This window comes from Haliotis rubra, unplaced genomic scaffold (assembly GCF_003918875.1).
Source record: "Haliotis rubra isolate DU_JTF1 unplaced genomic scaffold, ASM391887v1 Scf36, whole genome shotgun sequence".
In the NCBI taxonomy this organism is placed as follows: Eukaryota; Metazoa; Mollusca; class Gastropoda; order Lepetellida; family Haliotidae; genus Haliotis; species Haliotis rubra.
In genome coordinates this window covers 1917583-1937630 of record NW_025767035.1, presented here as the reverse complement: position 1 = coordinate 1937630, position 20048 = coordinate 1917583, and the positions used below count along the sequence as shown (strand labels likewise).

The window sequence follows — 20048 nt, the reverse complement described above, 5'->3', positions numbered from 1 at the left end:
TCATGTATTTTTCAGGTACATATCAGAACTGGTTTTCATTATCTATCGTTGTATACCCACTGGTAGCATGTTATGATGCTCTTTTACACTGGGTGCTCGCAAAATCGGCAAGAATTATGATCGGCAGCTTTCTCTTCACAGGGTGTCATATCTTCCTACATAACCTCTGTTCTAATACGACCCTTTCTTGGTGTCAGCGTTCAAGGCTCGTGATTGGAGACAAGCCGATTTAGTTGTGCAATCAGCGACGTTGTTTCAAAAGTGATCATTCGCAAGGCCTCGGTAATTTCCGTATGCTTCGGGAAAACTAGAACCTCTTCCCGAGCGCGATGCGCAAACGTTTCTTCTAGACAGAACTCAGTCATGTAATGGCGTATCAATGGCGTCTCCATCGCCCTCGTTGACAACGGACAAGCTAGCCATTAAACGTCTTGTGTGTAACATCAACACAATTCCCCGGCAGATGGGGATATTTGTGGCCCCGCATTTGCTTGTGTTAGTCAAATTGAATCTAAGTCGATGTAACACGTGTTCTGATTGGATAGAAAGAAGGGAGATAATTCGTGTTGCGATCTTTTGCCGCTAGGGATTTTACGAGGACCGGGAAATATGGCCGTATTAGAACAGAGGTTATGTTAAATGACCCTTGTGAAACTCTCGTGAAAACGGGTGATGAAACGGTGTGCCTACCCCTCTATTCACTGAACTGTGCACCCTGCATACAATAACTGTTGTCACAGCCCCTTTCTCAAACAACCCTGTGCGCTTGTATCCGCCCCTGCTTGTTGTTTAGGTACACTCAACAGCACAGATAGGATTTGGACTATGTGTCCCAGTAAATGTTGGAGTTCAATGTTAGTTTTTCCTTTGTTGACAGTTAAACGATCATGAAAAAACGATTGGTTTGTATCTTTCTCCAAAACCCCTGCTACAGTAACTTCCTGAACATGCTTGCACCACTGCAACAGTATAGGTACTGAACGTGTATTCTGGTGGCAACAGGGATGAAATCCCCAATACATTGGTGTCTACAGTTGTATACAATCTCAGACACACACTTCTCCCAGACAATGCAATTTAACTCACTTTGGCAATACATCGAATAAAAACACACTTTGACCTTGAGTGAGTGAGTGAGGGAGCGAGTCGTGTTTTATACCGCTGTTCGGAATATTCCAGCAACATTACGACTGGAACACCAGAAAAGGTTTCATTGTACCAATGTGGGGAATCGAACCAGGCGTTATGTGTGACGAGAAGACTAGGCTTCCCCACAGCATCTAGACGGGCTTGGCAGAACACGGCAGATCGAAGGTTGAACGGGATGTGAGATAAAATATGATCAGTAGTTATGGAATTTCCCGGCTTTGGTGTTGGCGACTGTCCAGAAAGTACTTCAGGTATTTCCGACCTGTTGAGGTGCGGTGAAATAGGGGTTAACGGCGCGTTTGGGATTATTGCCTCTACAGAGCATGCATGTGAGTGGCTACTTGTCTGGATTTGGGCCGGATTTATAGTACGTGCGTCCTGAGATACCAGTTTATCATGGATACCAAACTCAGTCACAGTATACACCGACCAGTTCCTGTTTTATTCCGTTAGTGCCGAGCTCCAGGCAGGATAACAACAAGTGGCACATTTTGGTAGGACACTGTGAGGAGCTCGAACACCGACCTTCCGCACGTTTTAACATTTTGGTAGGACACTATGAGGAGATGGAACACCGACCCTCCAACGGCCCCAATAGCAGCCTATACATGCATCCCTTATTGTTCTGACTGAACAAGTCACTTTCTGGTTCTATTGATTAATGTCTGTTTGAGCTGTTTAATTACACCAATCACTGTCTAGTTATATCGATCACTATCTACTTTTACCAATCACTGTCTAGTTGTGCCAATAACTATCTAGTTGTACCAATCACTATCTAGTTGTACCAATCACAGTCTAGTTGTACGAATCACTATCTAGTTGAACCTATCACTGTCTAGTTGTACGAATTACTATCTAGTTGTACCAATCACTATCTAGTTGTACCAATCACTGTCTAGTTGTACGAATTACTATCTAGTTGTACCAATCACTGTCTAGTTGTACCAATCACTGTCTAGTTGTGCCAATTACTGTCTAGTTGTATCAATCACTGTCTAGTTGTACCAATTACTATCTAGTTGTACTAATCACTGTCTAGTTGTACGAATTACTATCTAGTTGTACCAATCACTGTCTAGTTGTACCAATTACTATCTAGTTGTACCAATCACTGTCTAGTTGTACCAATCACTATCTAGTTGTACCAATCACTGTCTAGTTGTACCAATCACTGTCTAGTTGTACCAATCACTGTCTAGTTGTGCCAATTACTGTCTAGTTGTATCAATCACTGTCTAGTTGTACCAATTACTATCTAGTTGTACCAATCACTGTCTAGTTGTACCAATTACTATCTAGTTGTACCAATCACTGAATAGTTGTACCAATCACTATCTAGTTGTACCAAGCACTGTCTAGTTGTACCAATCACTGTCTAGTTGTACCAATCACTGTCTAGTTGTACCAATCACTGTCTAGTTGTACCAATCACTGTCTAGTTGTACCAATCACTGTATAGTTGTACGAATTACTGTCTAGCTGTACCAATCACTGTCTAGTTGTACCAATCACTGTGTAGTTGTACGAATTACTGTCTAGCTGTACCAATCACTGTCTAGTTGTACCAATCACTGTGTAGTTGTACGAATTACTGTCTAGCTGTACCAATCACTGTCTAGTTGTACCAATCACTGTCTAGTTGTACCAATTACTGTCTAGCTGTACCAATCACTGTCTAGTTGTACCAATCACTGTCTAGTTGTACCAATTACCGTGTAGTGGTATGAATCACTGTTTAGTTGTACCCAATTACTATCTAGTTGTACCAATCACTGTCTAGTTGTACCAAGCACTGTCTAGTTGTACCAATCACTGTCTAGTTGTACCAATCACTGTGTAGTTGTACGAATTACTGTCTAGCTGTACCAATCACTGTCTAGTTGTACCAATCACTGTGTAGTTGTACGAATTACTGTCTAGCTGTACCAATCACTGTCTAGTTGTACCAATTACTGTCTAGCTGTACTAATCACTGTCTAGTTGTACCAATCACTGTCTAGTTGTACCAATTACCGTGTAGTGGTATGAATCACTGTTTAGTTGTACCCAATTACTATCTAGTTGTACCAATCACTGTCTAGTTGTACCAGTTATTATCTAGTTGTACCAATCACTGTCTAGTTGTACCAATCACATGTCTAGTTGTACCAATCACATGTCTAGCTGCAACCGCTACTGTCTAGCTGCAGTCTTAAGAAGTGCAGAATTGTGGTTCTGGAACAGGTTCGACATGACATTGACAGATGGAGAGCTGTTGGTATGCTTCAGTCTGTACCTTCATTTAACGACCATAGAAACGCCAGTTGGGACATACAGCAAAACAATCAAGTTATAGACCGTCCACGTGATGCCCACCAGTAACGACCCAAAGTCAAGACCGATGGCACCACGAACCACGCACCTCGGACACAGGTTGAAGCCAGTAGACCCTTACAGCCTGTACCATACCTGGAACAGAAGTGAATCTGCGAAAACAGTTCGACGACGTCTTTGCGCCTACGGCGTCCGTGCAAAGTGTCCAGCCCGACGGTCAGTTCTGACGCTGGAACATCGACGAAAACACTTACGATTGGGAGCACGTAAGTGGAGAGGTTTTTTTCACAATGCAAACCGAATCATCTAATAAATTAATCACATATATGAAATATATGAACTGGGAATGAAGTAGCACAGCGTTAGTCCCGCTCACAGAAAAACTATTTTTCGTAACCACCAACCATGAATTTTGTCATCAAAACTCTTAGTGAGGGCGATGTCATGAACTATACCGATGAGTCACGTTTCCTTCTTCGCCGTTCTGACGACAGGTCCCATGTCTATAGGTGAACGTCTCATAAGGTCTTGTGTTCTGGAAGAGGTTGTCGTTTTGGAGGTGACGGCGTAATGATATGGGGTAGCAATTTCTGTGATTAAAATTAAGTGATGAGAGGTGTCGAGGCGAGGTGTACGTTTACCGTATCTGCAACTTAAAGGCCCTGGGTATAGCTTCAGCATGATAATGTCAGATCACACGTTGCTCGAGTTGTACAGAAGTATCTTAATCAAACACTTTTGGAATAAAATGGAGAGACGTTTACGACGTCATCTGAATCCTCCAACAACGCTGTAGGACCTCCGCCAAAATCTTTCCTCGGATCTGGAATCATCTTCAACATTACTTTCACCGATGTTTAGTGGACGAAGGTGTCAGGCGTGCACCAATGCACACATTGGAGACACAAGCTACTGACTTTGTGAACTTGCTTGTGAATCCCTTGTGCTGTGGCTCATTTGCATATGGCAGGTACTCCTTTCTTGGGTTTATTACTCGATATGCAGGATGGTAAACGGTTGCTCTGTTTCTTAAGTGATTTTGATTGGTTTTAGTTCCGGTTGCCTTTGATGACTGTAACAATGTTTCTTCGCGCATGTTTCGTTTATATGTGATCCCCTGAAACATGTCGCCCGTGTACAACAAAACCTTTTTTATGTGTTTGATCTCGTCATGTTGTATTGTCGTTGCTAGCATTCTGTCACGATAAGTCCGTAAGCGTCGAAAACTACAATAAATTCAATACACCGACATGATCCGGTAGCCATGCCTCAGCGCGTTATTCCCATAAATATTCACAATAGTGATCGGGTTTTTTTTTCACAATGCCAACCGAATCATCTAATAAATTAATCACATTGCTGAAATATATGAACTGGGCATGCAGCAGCACAGCGTTAGTCCCGCTCACGGCAAATCTATTTTCCGTAACCACCAACCATGAATTTCATCATCAAAACTCTTAGTGAGGGCGATGTCATCTATTGCTATGCTGAGAGAAACGTTTTACTTCACTGAACCCTATTCCATCTACTCCTTTCATTTGAACGCCGTAGTGAGGCAATAGTTTGATCCAATTTTATATTTATGGCTGAATGCTTTTTATCTACTATTATCACATTGTTGTAGTGAGTTGATTTCCCCTGTGATAAATAACTATTTGAGTGTAATGTCTCCTATTACAGCGCGTAGTTGACTGATGTATTTCATTCGGACCCAAGAACAAATTGTCATTGACGCCGTGAGCTCTCGTGCACGCCTCTCCTTTCATCGATAGGTGCCAAGAGGCACCACGTGATGCGTTGAAACCGACTGTGATAACATACGCAGGACAATAACATAGTATATTAATATGGAATTCGAATATTTCATTTTGGCGTGATTTAATGCCAATAGATAGACACGTCCACTTCTCTGAGAGTGTCATTGGTCGCTGCCCCTATCAACGACATAACACATGACACAAGCAGAGGTAGGGTGTGAATAGGCTGTGATGAATTACGGTTCCACCCTGAGCATACAGGGGATAGTACAGGAGGCTACCCATATCCATCGCATAACCGCAGCGATAGCCGTCTTGTTATCTACCCGTACCCCGATCGCGCGCGTCTCGGTAGTCGGGGGCAAACAGATTTATTGAGGGATATGTTAGATATCCTAGGAGTCGTGAGAGGGACACTTTGTTGACAAGGCCCGTGTTGGCAACACTTGCTTGTTTCCCGTTGTTTGGATAACAATCTGTGAGAGGATAAAAGTTTTTACAGGTTAAATTTCAGTTGTCATGACTGACAAAATGTTCTTTGAATTGTGAAGTAATTCAAGTGGTTGATTTGTGTTCAATAACTTACAAACAATTCTATACAGCGTTTGACAAGTTTGAGAAAATGTGAAACTGTTTTTCGGAGCCGGATATAGAAATGAAGTGATGACAATGAAAATCTATTAATATCATTATGTGGACTGCGACAAGGGGAATATTTCTGTCTTTCACTGTTTTGGAGCTTTGCTGAATTATATTTCGGGAGTATCCAGACTTGAAATTATTTGTGTTGGTACATTCTGCAGCTGACAGTGACATGGGGATTAGTTGAATGTAACATTCATTTTCAGAATTATAGTGTGGTTCTTCTTGAACAGTGTACAACCTAATTTCAAAATGGTGTTACTCGGAAATGGAAGTTGGTCCGATCAGGCCAATATGCAGACCAAAGTGTCTGGAAGCTGGTCGGAACAAGCTATGTCGCTCCTGTTGCAGAAGAAACTGCAAGAAAACAGATTAATGGAGTTGCAACGCGCACCTGCCAAACCAAAGACATATCACTTGGCGCCTTCACACACAGACCATCACGTGCATTCTCAGGTACGACAATCACTGTCTATTTTTATTTTGTAAATCTCGTTTGTTTTGGAAATTCTTTCCAGATCAAGTAACTCTTAATATCTTCGTTAACAGGGAATATCTTTAGCACTGCTTACATTCGAAATATTTTCAACAGTTAACAGATCAGTTATACTCTTTCTTAATGTGAAGAATCACTGTTTTAGCCAAAGAGCTCACTCTAACAAAACTGAAGGTCTGAAGAAACCGTCATGACCAATTGTTCGTAAGAGCAAGGAATAGTTGTTCGGATATACATCTGTCGACATGTTGATTTTAAAGTAACACGTTTTGAACAGTTATCTTATTTCGCCCCTTGGAGGCAATGCATCTGTGTTACCTAAATGTAGCTTACATGTGCAGGTGGAAATACCGAAATACAGAAACGGAAACAGATTGCCTACAGAACTGTAAATGTTCAGAGGTATAAAAAATATTTTGGCATTTACAATTGCTTTCTCTGCTTCATCACACAATGAATGACCCAAGTCTTGTGTACATCTCGGAAAGACCAACATAAGACATCGCTGACACATAAGTCATTACTCACATTAAGGTCAATGTCAGATGTGATAATTCCAACCATTTGCATGAGATATCGGTAAAAATATTAGCTTTACTTCACGGGTTTGGTATTTGTTTGTTTGTCAGTTCTAGTTTGATTATATGACAACGGAAAAAATCATAACTTCGACCACTCATTTATGAAATTATACAAGTAATGGGACAATACGTGCTAATCGGGTTGTCTAGCGATTAACGCGTTCTCTCGTCACTTCGCATGGGTTCGATACCCCACATTTGTTCAATATATATGAAAAATAATGACACTGTTCCCTGTCGTTAAATATTGCTAGACTATGTAAATCTCTCACTGAATCTAACAGATGAAGTTACACAAGTAAAGTGACTAACCTAGTGGCTGTGTATCTAGGGTGGGTGTGAGAGCAGGTCAAACGTTTCATCCGCTTCTAACTGTTTATAAAGCAGAATTGTGAAAATATTGATATCCTCAAAGTAGTTGTCGCGTCAAGCAAATCCTACTTAGCGACGGAGCTCTCGAGTAATTCAAAGTTGATTTTTCACTCAACTCTGATCTTTAGAGACGGAGGAGACAATACACACAGTTGCGCGCACGCACGCACACAGACACGCACATTCAATGTCATAGGGCCGTGTTCAACTACTTAACTTACAGCCTTACCACTGTCGTAATGTTGAGATCGTTTCGTGGGACGGATGATGACGTTTTGCTTGCTATCGTTAGCAGCGAAGCATGGGTATTCTTGGTTAGGAATAATCCCAAACTAACTATTCATGATATACGAGACGGGTTACTGGATCGGGAGTATGTTTGAGAGTATGTTTATAGCATGTTCTTCTGATGCTTGAGTCGTTCATAATATCAATCACTGGTTTGTCTGGTCCAGACTTGATTGTATACACGCCGGCGTCATGAAGCTTGAGAGCGAGGTTCACAAACAAAAATAAAACAAACCCCAAACACTACAAGAGATTCATATATAAACAAATAATAATTTTGTTATGGTCTAATGTTTACACAAATGATACACACAAAACTACTTACTGCATTCAATGTGCTTAATTAATAATTACAGGTAAATATTTATCTAGAGTTAAGAAAATAGTTCAGGTAAATCCGCGAATATGACGCACAGTCTCAGCAGGGGTGAATGTGGTTAACGCTTGTGTTTTAAAACAAGTGCTCTTATGACCACCATAAAACAATAGAACGGTCCTAATATGCTTGGAATCAGCACGACAAACGTTTGTTAAGCAATACAACCAAGATTATATTTTATGAAAACAAACAAGCTACCGCACCCAGCGAATTAATCAATAGTGTTTACTGTCCTATTTCTACAACAGAATGGTGACAATGTATTCAATAATTGTGAAATTGCTGTCAATATACTTTTAGTATTGTTTTATTTGGCTTAGCAAAACCAATCAAGCATGTTTAATCATAACACAAACACAAACGTCCAAACTCAATAATAATGGTGTAATAAATATACCCTAAATATCCTCGTATCAAATCATGCAACAGAAAAAAAAGTAGCAATATTGTCAGAAGCCTTGAGTGATGTATGGTTGCCCTTGACACCGTGGCAAAGATGATTAAAGAGGCAGTTCATAGCCTCGCAAATAATACTTTGCATAACCCAGGTTCTAAAACAATCAGACAATTTCAATCGGACATTGTTGATTTATGTGGGACACAATATATGACGTCGACTCAACTGGGATGTGGTTTTGTAATATCCGGGGGACCTTTAGACTATCGCTCTCTAAAATTATTATATTATTTGGCAGAAACAAAATCTCCATCTCTACTGAAAAGTCGCCCAATTGAAATGGGAACTTTTGATCCTGTGGGAAATTTAGACCTGGTTCATTTCGACCTTTTTATTTGTCAGTACAGTAAGTGCTAGACCGGAGGGGATTATGGTTCAGGAGCTGTGAGACATGCGAGGATCTCCTTGTACAAGAGGTACCGGGATACGTGTATTGAGTTGACACATGTTTAGAACGAGTACGACAAACTTTTGTTAAGCAATGAAACCTAGATTGTTATGAAAACAAACAAGCCACCGTATCCAGCGAAAATGATCAATGCTTTTGCGGCCCTATTCCGTAATGTTGTCAGTTTGTTCAATAGCCATCGTTATTACCATGACATCATACAAGACAGCAGGGGATGGCTCTGACATGGCTGTGTAGTTGTCCAGTGCCGATCATACAAGACAGCAGGGGATGGCTCTGACCATGACAGTCATACAAGACAGCAGGGGATGGCTCTGACATGGCTGTGTAGTTGTCCAGTGCCGATCATACAAGACAGCAGGGGATGGCTCTGACCATGACAGTCATACAAGACAGCAGGGGATGGCTCTGACATGGCTGTGTAGTTGTCCAGTGCCGATCATACAAGACAACAGGGGGTGGCTCTGACATGGCTGTGTAGTTGTCCAGTGCCGATCATACAAGACAGCAGGGATGGCTCTGACCATGACAGTCATACAAGACAGCAGGGGATGGCTCTGACATGGCTGTGTAGTTGTCCAGTGCCGATCATACAAGACAGCAGGGGATGGCTCTGACCATGACAGTCATACAAGACAGCAGGGGATGGCTCTGACATGGCTGTGTAGTTGTCCAGTGCCGATCATACAAGACAACAGGGGGTGGCTCTGACATGGCTGTGAAGTTGTCCAGTGCCGATCATACAAGACAGCAGGGGATGGCTCTGACCATGACAGTCATACAAGACAGCAGGGGATGGCTCTGACATGGCTGTGTAGTTGTCCAGTGCCGATCATACAAGACAGCAGGGGGTGGCTCTGACCATGACAGTCATACAAGACAGCAGGGGATGGCTCTGACATGGCTGTGTAGTTGTCCAGTGCCGATCATACAAGACAGCAGGGGATGGCTCTGACATGGCTGTGTAGTTGTCCAGTGCCGATCATACAAGACAACAGGGGGTGGCTCTGACATGGCTGTGTAGTTGTCCAGTGCCGATCATACAAGACAGCAGGGGATGGCTCTGACCATGACAGTCATACAAGACAGCAGGGGATGGCCCTGACATGGCTGTGTAGTTGTCCAGTGCCGATCATACAAGACAGCAGGGGGTGGCTCTGACCATGACAGTCATACAAGACAGCAGGGGATGGCTCTGACATGGCTGTGTAGTTGTCCAGTGCCGATCATACAAGACAGCAGGGGATGGCTCTGACCATGACAGTCATACAAGACAGCAGGGGATGGCTCTGACATGGCTGTGTAGTTGTCCAGTGCCGATCATACAAGACAGCAGGGGATGGCTCTGACCATGACAGTCATACAAGACAGCAGGGGATGGCTCTGACATGGCTGTGTAGTTGTCCAGTGCCGATCATACAAGACAGCAGGGGATGGCTCTGACATGGCTGTGTAGTTGTCCAGTGCCGATCATACAAGACAACAGGGGGTGGCTCTGACCATGACAGTCATACAAGACAGTAGGGGATGGCTCTGACCATGACAGTCATACAAGACAGCAGGGGATGGCTCTGACATGGCTGTGTAGTTGTCCAGTGCCGATCATACAAGACAGCAGGGGATGGCTCTGACATGGCTGTGTAGTTGTCCAGTGCCGATCATACAAGACAACAGGGGGTGGCTCTGACCATGACAGTCATACAAGACAGCAGGGGATGGCTCTGACCATGACAGTCATACAAGACAGCAGGGGATGGCTCTGACATGGCTGTGTAGTTGTCCAGTGCCGATCATACAAGACAGCAGGGGATGGCTCTGACCATGACAGTCATACAAGACAGCAGGGGATGGCTCTGACATGGCTGCGTAGTTGTCCAGTGCCGATCATACAAGACAGCAGGGGATGGCTCTGACCATGACAGTCATACAAGACAGCAGGGGATGGCTCTGACATGGCTGTGTAGTTGTCCAGTGCCGATCATACAAGACAACAGGGGGTGGCTCTGACCATGACAGTCATACAAGACAGCAGGGGATGGCTCTGACATGGCTGCGTAGTTGTCCAGTGCCGATCATACAAGACAGCAGGGGATGGCTCTGACATGGCTGTGTAGTTGTCCAGTGCCGATCATACAAGACAGCAGGGGATGGCTCTGACATGGCTGTGTAGTTGTCCAGTGCCGATCATACAAGACAGCAGGGGATGGCTCTGACATGGCTGTGTAGTTGTCCAGTGCCGATCATACAAGACAGCAGGGGATGGCTCTGACCATGACAGTCATACAAGACAGCAGGGGATGGCTCTGACATGGCTGTGTAGTTGTCCAGTGCCGATCATACAAGACAACAGGGGGTGGCTCTGACATGGCTGTGTAGTTGTCCAGTGCCGATCATACAAGACAGCAGGGGATGGCTCTGACCATGACAGTCATACAAGACAGCAGGGGATGGCCCTGACATGGCTGTGTAGTTGTCCAGTGCCGATCATACAAGACAGCAGGGGGTGGCTCTGACCATGACAGTCATACAAGACAGCAGGGGATGGCTCTGACATGGCTGTGTAGTTGTCCAGTGCCGATCATACAAGACAGCAGGGATGGCTCTGACCATGACAGTCATACAAGACAGCAGGGGATGGCTCTGACATGGCTGTGTAGTTGTCCAGTGCCGATCATACAAGACAGCAGGGATGGCTCTGACATGGCTGTGTAGTTGTCCAGTGCCGATCATACAAGACGGTAGGGGATGGCTCTGACATGGCTGTGTAGTTGTCCAGTGCCGATCATACAAGACAGCAGGGGATGGCTCTGACATGGCTGTGTAGTTGTCCAGTGCCGATCATACAAGACAACAGGGGTGGCTCTGACCATGACAGTCATACAAGACAGCAGGGGATGGCTCTGACATGGCTGTGTAGTTGTCCAGTGCCGATCATACAAGACAGCAGGGATGGCTCTGACCATGACAGTCATACAAGACAGCAGGATGGCTCTGACATGGCTGTGTAGTTGTCCAGTGCCGATCATACAAGACAGCAGGGGATGGCTCTGACATGGCTGTGTAGTTGTCCAGTGCCGATCATACAAGACAGCAGGGGATGGCTCTGACATGGCTGTGTAGTTGTCCAGTGCCGATCATACAAGACAGCAGGGGATGGCTCTGACCATGACAGTCATACAAGACAGCAGGGGATGGCTCTGACATGGCTGTGTAGTTGTCCAGTGCCGATCATACAAGACAGCAGGGGATGGCTCTGACATGGCTGTGTAGTTGTCCAGTGCCGATCATACAAGACAGCAGGGGATGGCTCTGACCATGACAGTCATACAAGACAGCAGGGGATGGCTCTGACATGGCTGTGTAGTTGTCCAGTGCCGATCATACAAGACAACAGGGGGTGGCTCTGACATGGCTGTGTAGTTGTCCAGTGCCGATCATACAAGACAGCAGGGGATGGCTCTGACATGGCTGTGTAGTTGTCCAGTGCCGATCATACAAGACAGCAGGGGATGGCTCTGACCATGACAGTCATACAAGACAGCAGGGGATGGCTCTGACATGGCTGTGTAGTTGTCCAGTGCCGATCATACAAGACAGCAGGGGGTGGCTCTGACATGGCTGTGTAGTTGTCCAGTGCCGATCATACAAGACAGCAGGGGATGGCTCTGACCATGACAGTCATACAAGACAGCAGGGGGTGGCTCTGACATGGCTGTGTAGTTGTCCAGTGCCGATCATACAAGACAGCAGGGGATGGCTCTGACCATGACAGTCATACAAGACAGCAGGGGATGGCTCTGACCATGGCTGTGTAGTTGTCCAGTGCCGACACGTTCGTGTTACCGCAGGTGACTTTGGTTTCCTTTGGTACCAATTTCAACATTTCAAGTGTTCATTTTCTCTGTAAAACATCTATCAAGGATCTCGTGAACCTTACTACTTTGGGATTTCATATACAATGTAGAATCCCATTCCACCACTACTGTAGGATCCCAGTACATCACTACTGTAGGATCCCAGTACATCACTACTGTAGGATCTCAGTACATCACTACTGTAGGATCCCAGTACATCACTACTGCATTATCTCAGTACATCACTACTGTAGGATCCCAGTACATCACTACTGTATTATCTCAGTACATCACTACTGTAGGATCCCAGTACATCACTACTGTATTATCTCAGTACATCACTACTGTAGGATCCCAGTACATCACTACTGTAGGGCCCCAGTACCTCACAACTGTATGATTTTAGTACATCACTACTGTAGGATCTCAGTACATCACTACTGTATTATCTCAGTACATCACTACTGTAGGATCCCAGCACATCACTACTGTATTATCTCAGTACATCACTACTGTAGGATCCCAGTACATCACTACTGTATTATCTCAGTACATCACTACTGTATTATCTCAGTACATCACTACTGTAGGATCTCAGTACATCACTACTGTAGGATCACAGTACATCACTACTGTAGGATCTCAGTACATCACTACTGTATTATCCCAGCACATCACTACTGTATTATCTCAGTACATCACTACTGTAGGATCCCAGTACATCACTACTGTATTATCTCAGTACATCACTACTGTATTATCTCAGTACATCACTACTGTAGGATCTCAGTACATCACTACTGTAGGATCCCCGTACATCACTACTGTAGGATCTCAGTACATCACTACTGTAGGATCTCAGTACATCACTACTGTAGGATCCCAGTACATCTCTACTGTATTATCTCAGTACATCACTACTGTAGGATCCCAGTACATCACTACTGTATTATCTCAGTACATCACTACTGTAGGATCCCAGTACATCACTACTGTAGGATCCCAGTACATCACATAGTTCAGTGAGTCTTTATAGCTGCTTTAATTCATGACCATAGTTCATTGAATCATAGTGTTAGATTTTCAGATTCGTGTTTGGTTCTATTCTCTTAGATTTATCCAATGGGTTTAAACTACAATGTAAGCTGATTACTAAAATAGATATATATCGTCAACCCGATCATGACCATCTGAAAATAGCCTTTGTTTGCATGTCGTGTAGAGCCTGGCATAACAACATCATAAAAGGTGCCGTCCGTATTGGGCGTCGGGCATTTCATACTTTATTCTTTAATAAGAAAATTAATAGTCTGTCTGAAGTGGCGAACGACAATTGAGTGGATCATATAAAGCCATGTCATGCAGGTTTATAACATGTTGGAAATGTCGCGTGGTTGATATGAATTGTTTCAGAACCCCCACGGGGATATTATGACAACAGGCAGATATCTGAAATAATTTCATGCAACACCTTGCACACGTCGTCAGTCGGGGCAGGTCCTGATCCTAATCTCCGTGTTTCACGCCCAGTGCGTTTATAGACAGGGACGCCAGACACTGGTGCTGTTCTGATGGAAGAACATGGATGATCCTATTTCAGACAATAAATATGGTGTGTAGCAGTCGTCAACAGGGACTGACTCGTGGTGTGCACATCAACGCGAACTGGAAGTATAGTTTCAATTTGGAATAATTTCAATGCGCGTGTGTTATCCTTTTGCCCCCCGATTCTGGCTGGCTGAGGAGAGGTCTAAATTGAATGTTATTTTTCGATAATTAAGCTACGCGATTTATACAATTTGTGACTTTTATACTTCGATAAATACACAAAAAACGTAAGACAATCCCTATATATATATTATTTTTCACCTTACACGCAGAGAGGTCAGGGTATATTTAGATAAATATTCTATATTTTCTGATCACATTTTAGATATTGATCCACACACAAGTGTAGCACTGTAACAATGGATTCTAGATAGCTGATACGACACTTATACAAACACGTGAAATAACTGTAACTGAGTAATCCCAATGCATTAATACATTTGTCAGTCTACCTCCAGCGGGATGCCTATCTGGTGACGTGTTCGACCAACAAGCCGAAACCCCAGATTCGATTCCTTACACGGGTTCAGAGCCCAGAATTGACTCCGCCTCGCCGATATTGATGGAATACCTAAATATTTATAACGACACTATTTGTGTAACTCTGTCTCGGAGTTCCTGTCAATCATTGTTTCCTATTTGAGTAGAACAGCATCACATATACGGTCGAGTCCATCGTCGATCAATGCAGCTATTTTCAGTCAGGTCATAGTGCACATTGTGACGTTGGTGATGCCTGTGTATTGGGTGTGAATATTGTGACGTTTGATCGGGAGTTAATGAGTGAATGAACGAATATTGTGACGTCGGTGATACGTGTCTGATCGGGAGTGAATATTGTGACGTTGGTGTTGCGTGTCTGATCGGGAGTGAATATTGTCTCGTTGGTGATGCCTGTGTATCCGGAGTGAATATTGTGACGTTGGTGATGCCTGTGTGTCGGGAGTAAATATTGTGACGTTGATGATGCCTGTGTATTGGGAGTGAATATTGTGACGCTGATGATGCCGGTGTATTGGGAGTGAATATTGTGACGTTGATGATGCCTGTGTATTGGGAGTGAATATTGTGACGTTGATGATGCCTGTGTTTTGGGAGTGATTATTGTGACGTTGGTGATGCCTGTGTATTGGGAGTGAATATTGTGACGTTGAAGTATAGTTTCAATTTGGAATAATTTCAATGCGCGTGTGTTATCCTTTTGCCCCCCGATTCTGGCTGGCTGAGGAGAGGTCTAAATTGAATGTTATTTTTCGATAATTACGCTACGCGATTTATACAATTTGTGACTTTTATACTTCGATAAATGCACAAAAAACGTAAGACAATCCCTATATATATATTATTTTTCACCTTACACGCAGAGAGGTCAGGGTATATTTAGATAAATATCCTATATTTTCTGATCACATTTTAGATATTGATCCACACACAAGTGTAGCACTGTAACAATGGATTCTAGATAGCTGATACGACACTTATACAAACACGTGAAATAACTGTAACTGAGTAATCCCAATGCATTAATACATTTGTCAGTCTACCTCCAGCGGGATGCCTATCTGGTGACGTGTTCGACCAACAAGCCGAAACCCCAGATTCGATTCCTTACACGGGTTCAGAGCCCAGAATTGACTCCGCCTCGCCGATATTGATGGAATACCTAAATATTTATAACGACACTATTTGTGTAACTCTGTCTCGGAGTTCCTGTCAATCATTGTTTCCTATTTGAGTAGAACAGCATCACATATACGGTCGAGTCCATCGTCGATCAATGCAGCTATTTTCAATCAGGTCATAGTGCACATTGTGACGTTGGTGATGCCTGTGTATTGGGTGTGAATATTGTGACGTTTGATCGGGAGTTAATGAGTGAATGAACGAATATTGTGACGTCGGTGATACGTGTCTGATCGGGAGTGAATATTGTGACGTTGGTGTTGCGTGTCTGATCGGGAGTGAATATTGTCTCGTTGGTGATGCCTGTGTATCCGGAGTGAATATTGTGACGTTGGTGATGCCTGTGTGTCGGGAGTAAATATTGTGACGTTGATGATGCCTGTGTATTGGGAGTGAATATTGTGACGCTGATGATGCCGGTGTATTGGGAGTGAATATTGTGACGTTGATGATGCCTGTGTATTGGGAGTGAATATTGTGACGTTGATGATGCCTGTGTTTTGGGAGTGATTATTGTGACGTTGGTGATGCCTGTGTATTGGGAGTGAATATTGTGACGTTGAAGTATAGTTTCAATTTGGAATAATTTCAATGCGCGTGTGTTATCCTTTGGCCCCCCGATTCTGGCTGGCTGAGGAGAGGTCTAAATTGAATGTTATTTTTCGATAATTACGCTACGCGATTTATACAATTTGTGACTTTTATACTTCGATAAATGCACAAAAAACGTAAGACAATCCCTATATATATATTATTTTTCACCTTACACGCAGAGAGTCAGGGTATATTTAGATAAATATCCTATATTTTCTGATCACATTTTAGATATTGATCCACACACAAGTGTAGCACTGTAACAATGGATTCTAGATAGCTGATACGACACTTATACAAACACGTGAAATAACTGTAACTGAGTAATCCCAATGCATTAATACATTTGTCAGTCTACCTCCAGCGGGATGCCTATCTGGTGACGTGTTCGACCAACAAACCGAAACCCCAGATTCGATTCCTTACACGGGTTCAGAGCCCAGAATTGACTCCGCCTCGCCGATATTGATGGAATACCTAAATATTTATAACGACACTATTTGTGTAACTCTGTCTCGGAGTTCCTGTCAATCATTGTTTCCTATTTGAGTAGAACAGCATCACATATACGGTCGAGTCCATCGTCGATCAATGCAGCTATTTTCAGTCAGGTCATAGTGCACATTGTGACGTTGGTGATGCCTGTGTATTGGGTGTGAATATTGTGACGTTTGATCGGGAGTTAATGAGTGAATGAACGAATATTGTGACGTCGGTGATACGTGTCTGATCGGGGAGTGAATATTGTGACGTTGGTGTTGCGTGTCTGATCGGGAGTGAATATTGTCTCGTTGGTGATGCCTGTGTATCCGGAGTGAATATTGTGACGTTGGTGATGCCTGTGTGTCGGGAGTAAATATTGTGACGTTGATGATGCCTGTGTATTGGGAGTGAATATTGTGACGCTGATGATGCCGATGTATTGGGAGTGAATATTGTGACGTTGATGATGCCTGTGTATTGGGAGTGAATATTGTGACGTTGATGATGCCTGTGTTTTGGGAGTGATTATTGTGACGTTGGTGATGCCTGTGTATTGGGAGTGAATATTGTGACGTTGAAGTATAGTTTCAATTTGGAATAATTTCAATGCGCGTGTGTTATCCTTTGGCCCCCCGATTCTGGCTGGCTGAGGAGAGGTCTAAATTGAATGTTATTTTTCGATAATTAAGCTACGCGATTTATACAATTTGTGACTTTTATACTTCGATAAATACACAAAAAACGTAAGACAATCCCTATATATATATTATTTTTCACCTTACACGCAGAGAGGTCAGGGTATATTTAGATAAATATTCTATATTTTCTGATCACATTTTAGATATTGATCCACACACAAGTGTAGCACTGTAACAATGGATTCTAGATAGCTGATACGACACTTATACAAACACGTGAAATAACTGTAACTGAGTAATCCCAATGCATTAATACATTTGTCAGTCTACCTCCAGCGGGATGCCTATCTGGTGACGTGTTCGACCAACAAGCCGAAACCCCAGATTTGATTCCTTACACGGGTTCAGAGCCCAGAATTGACTCCGCCTCGCCGATATTGATGGAATACCTAAATATTTATAACGACACTATTTGTGTAACTCTGTCTCGGAGTTCCTGTCAATCATTGTTTCCTATTTGAGTAGAACAGCATCACATATACGGTCGAGTCCATCGTCGACCAATGCAGCTATTTTCAATCAGGTCATAGTGCACATTGTGACGTTGGTGATGCCTGTGTATTGGGTGTGAATATTGTGACGTTTGATCGGGAGTTAATGAGTGAATGAACGAATATTGTGACGTCAGTGATGCGTGTCTGATCGGGAGTGAATATTGTGACGTTGGTGTTGCGTGTCTGATCGGGAGTGAATATTGTCTCGTTGGTGATGCCTGTGTATCCGGAGTGAATATTGTGACGTTAGTGATGCCTGTGTGTCGGGAGTAAATATTGTGACGTTGGTGATGCCTGTGTACCGGGAGTGAATATTGTGACGTTGATGATGCCTGTGTATTGGGAGTGAATACTGTGACGTTGGTGATGCCTGTGTATTGGGTGTGAATATGGTTACGTTGATGATGCCTGTGTATTGGGAGTAAATATTGTGACGTTGATGATGCCTGTGTATTGGGAGTGAATACTGTGACGTTGGTGATGCCTGTGTATTGGGAGTGAATATTGTGACGTTGATGATGCCTGTGTATTGGGAGTGAATATTGTGACGTTGATGATGCCTGTGTATTGGGAGTGAATACTGTGACGTTGGTGATGCCTGTGTATCGGGAGTGAATATTGTGACGTTGATGATGCCTGTGTATTGGGAGTGAATATGGTTACGTTGATGAGGCCTGTGTATTGGGAGTAAATATTGTGACGTTGATGATGCCTGTGTATCGGGAGTGAATATTGTGACGTTGATGATGCCTGTGTATTGGGAGTAAATATTGTGACGTTGATGATGCCTGTGTATCGGGAGTGAATATTGTGACGTTGATGGTGCCTGTGTATTGGGAGTGAATATTGTGACGTTTGTGATGCCTGTGTATTGGGAGTAAATATTGTGACGTTGATGATGCCTGTGTATTGGGAGTGAATATTGTGACGCTTATGATGCCTGTATATTGGAGTGAATATTGTGACGTTGATGATGCCTGTGTATCGGGAGTGAATATTGTGACGTTGATGATCCCTGTGTACTGAGAGTGAATATGTGACGTTGGTTATGCCTGTGTATCGGGAGTGAATATTGTGACGTTGGTGACGACTGTTTGATCGGGAATTAATGAGTGAATGAACGAACATTGTGACGTCGGTGATTCATGTTTGATTTTGAGAAAATGGCTGAATGCTCTTTGCAGTTCATATGTGTCATCTAGAATGTCTACGGTTGTACTGGTATTTGAACACCATCTTTCTTACCATCGGCGGCGCAAAACACAGTTGCCTGAATTTGGGCTTATAAAGACATTTTACACCAGATTCTTTCATCTTTTATGGATCACACAAAGTTCAATCAGTATCAGATTCATATCTCTCAGCCCTAAAAGAATATAAAGGCACAATAGATATATTATACGAGGGATTTTACTCTCTTGCAATATATTCTTAATGAAAAATCTTCAGCGATAACACGGTGAAAATCTGTTACAATCTACATCTTGGTCTTAGTACATAATTTCACATGAATCATTCTACTGGAAATATTCCAAATTCAATGACGGCTTGCTTCTATGGATGTGACTTGTATGTGATTTGCCAGATATATAAGCTGATCTAATTAAGACACGAAGTTATTTTGTTGCGACAGGAATTCAACCATTCACTGGCGTATAATAAGACCGTCTAATTTCTCAACACGCACGGGCAAACAAATAGAAAATAGCCACATGACGCGTGCCTTTCAATCAAGATTCAAAATAATCACACCTTTATTTTCAGCCGATAAATGATCACGCCATA

General features: G+C 43.1%; 1 protein-coding gene across 1 annotated transcript in view; it reads left to right on the top strand.

The window, feature by feature from the left end:
* Positions 1-5412: 5412 nt before the first annotated feature.
* The window catches only part of LOC124285370 (cyclin-dependent kinase-like 4), a 38178-nt gene continuing 23542 nt past the window's right edge, over positions 5413-20048 (top strand). Inside the window, 1 exon segment of the mRNA XM_046721591.1 lies at positions 5413-6323. Coding sequence (XP_046577547.1) covers positions 6120-6323 — 204 coding nt within the window. The 5' untranslated portion in view covers positions 5413-6119.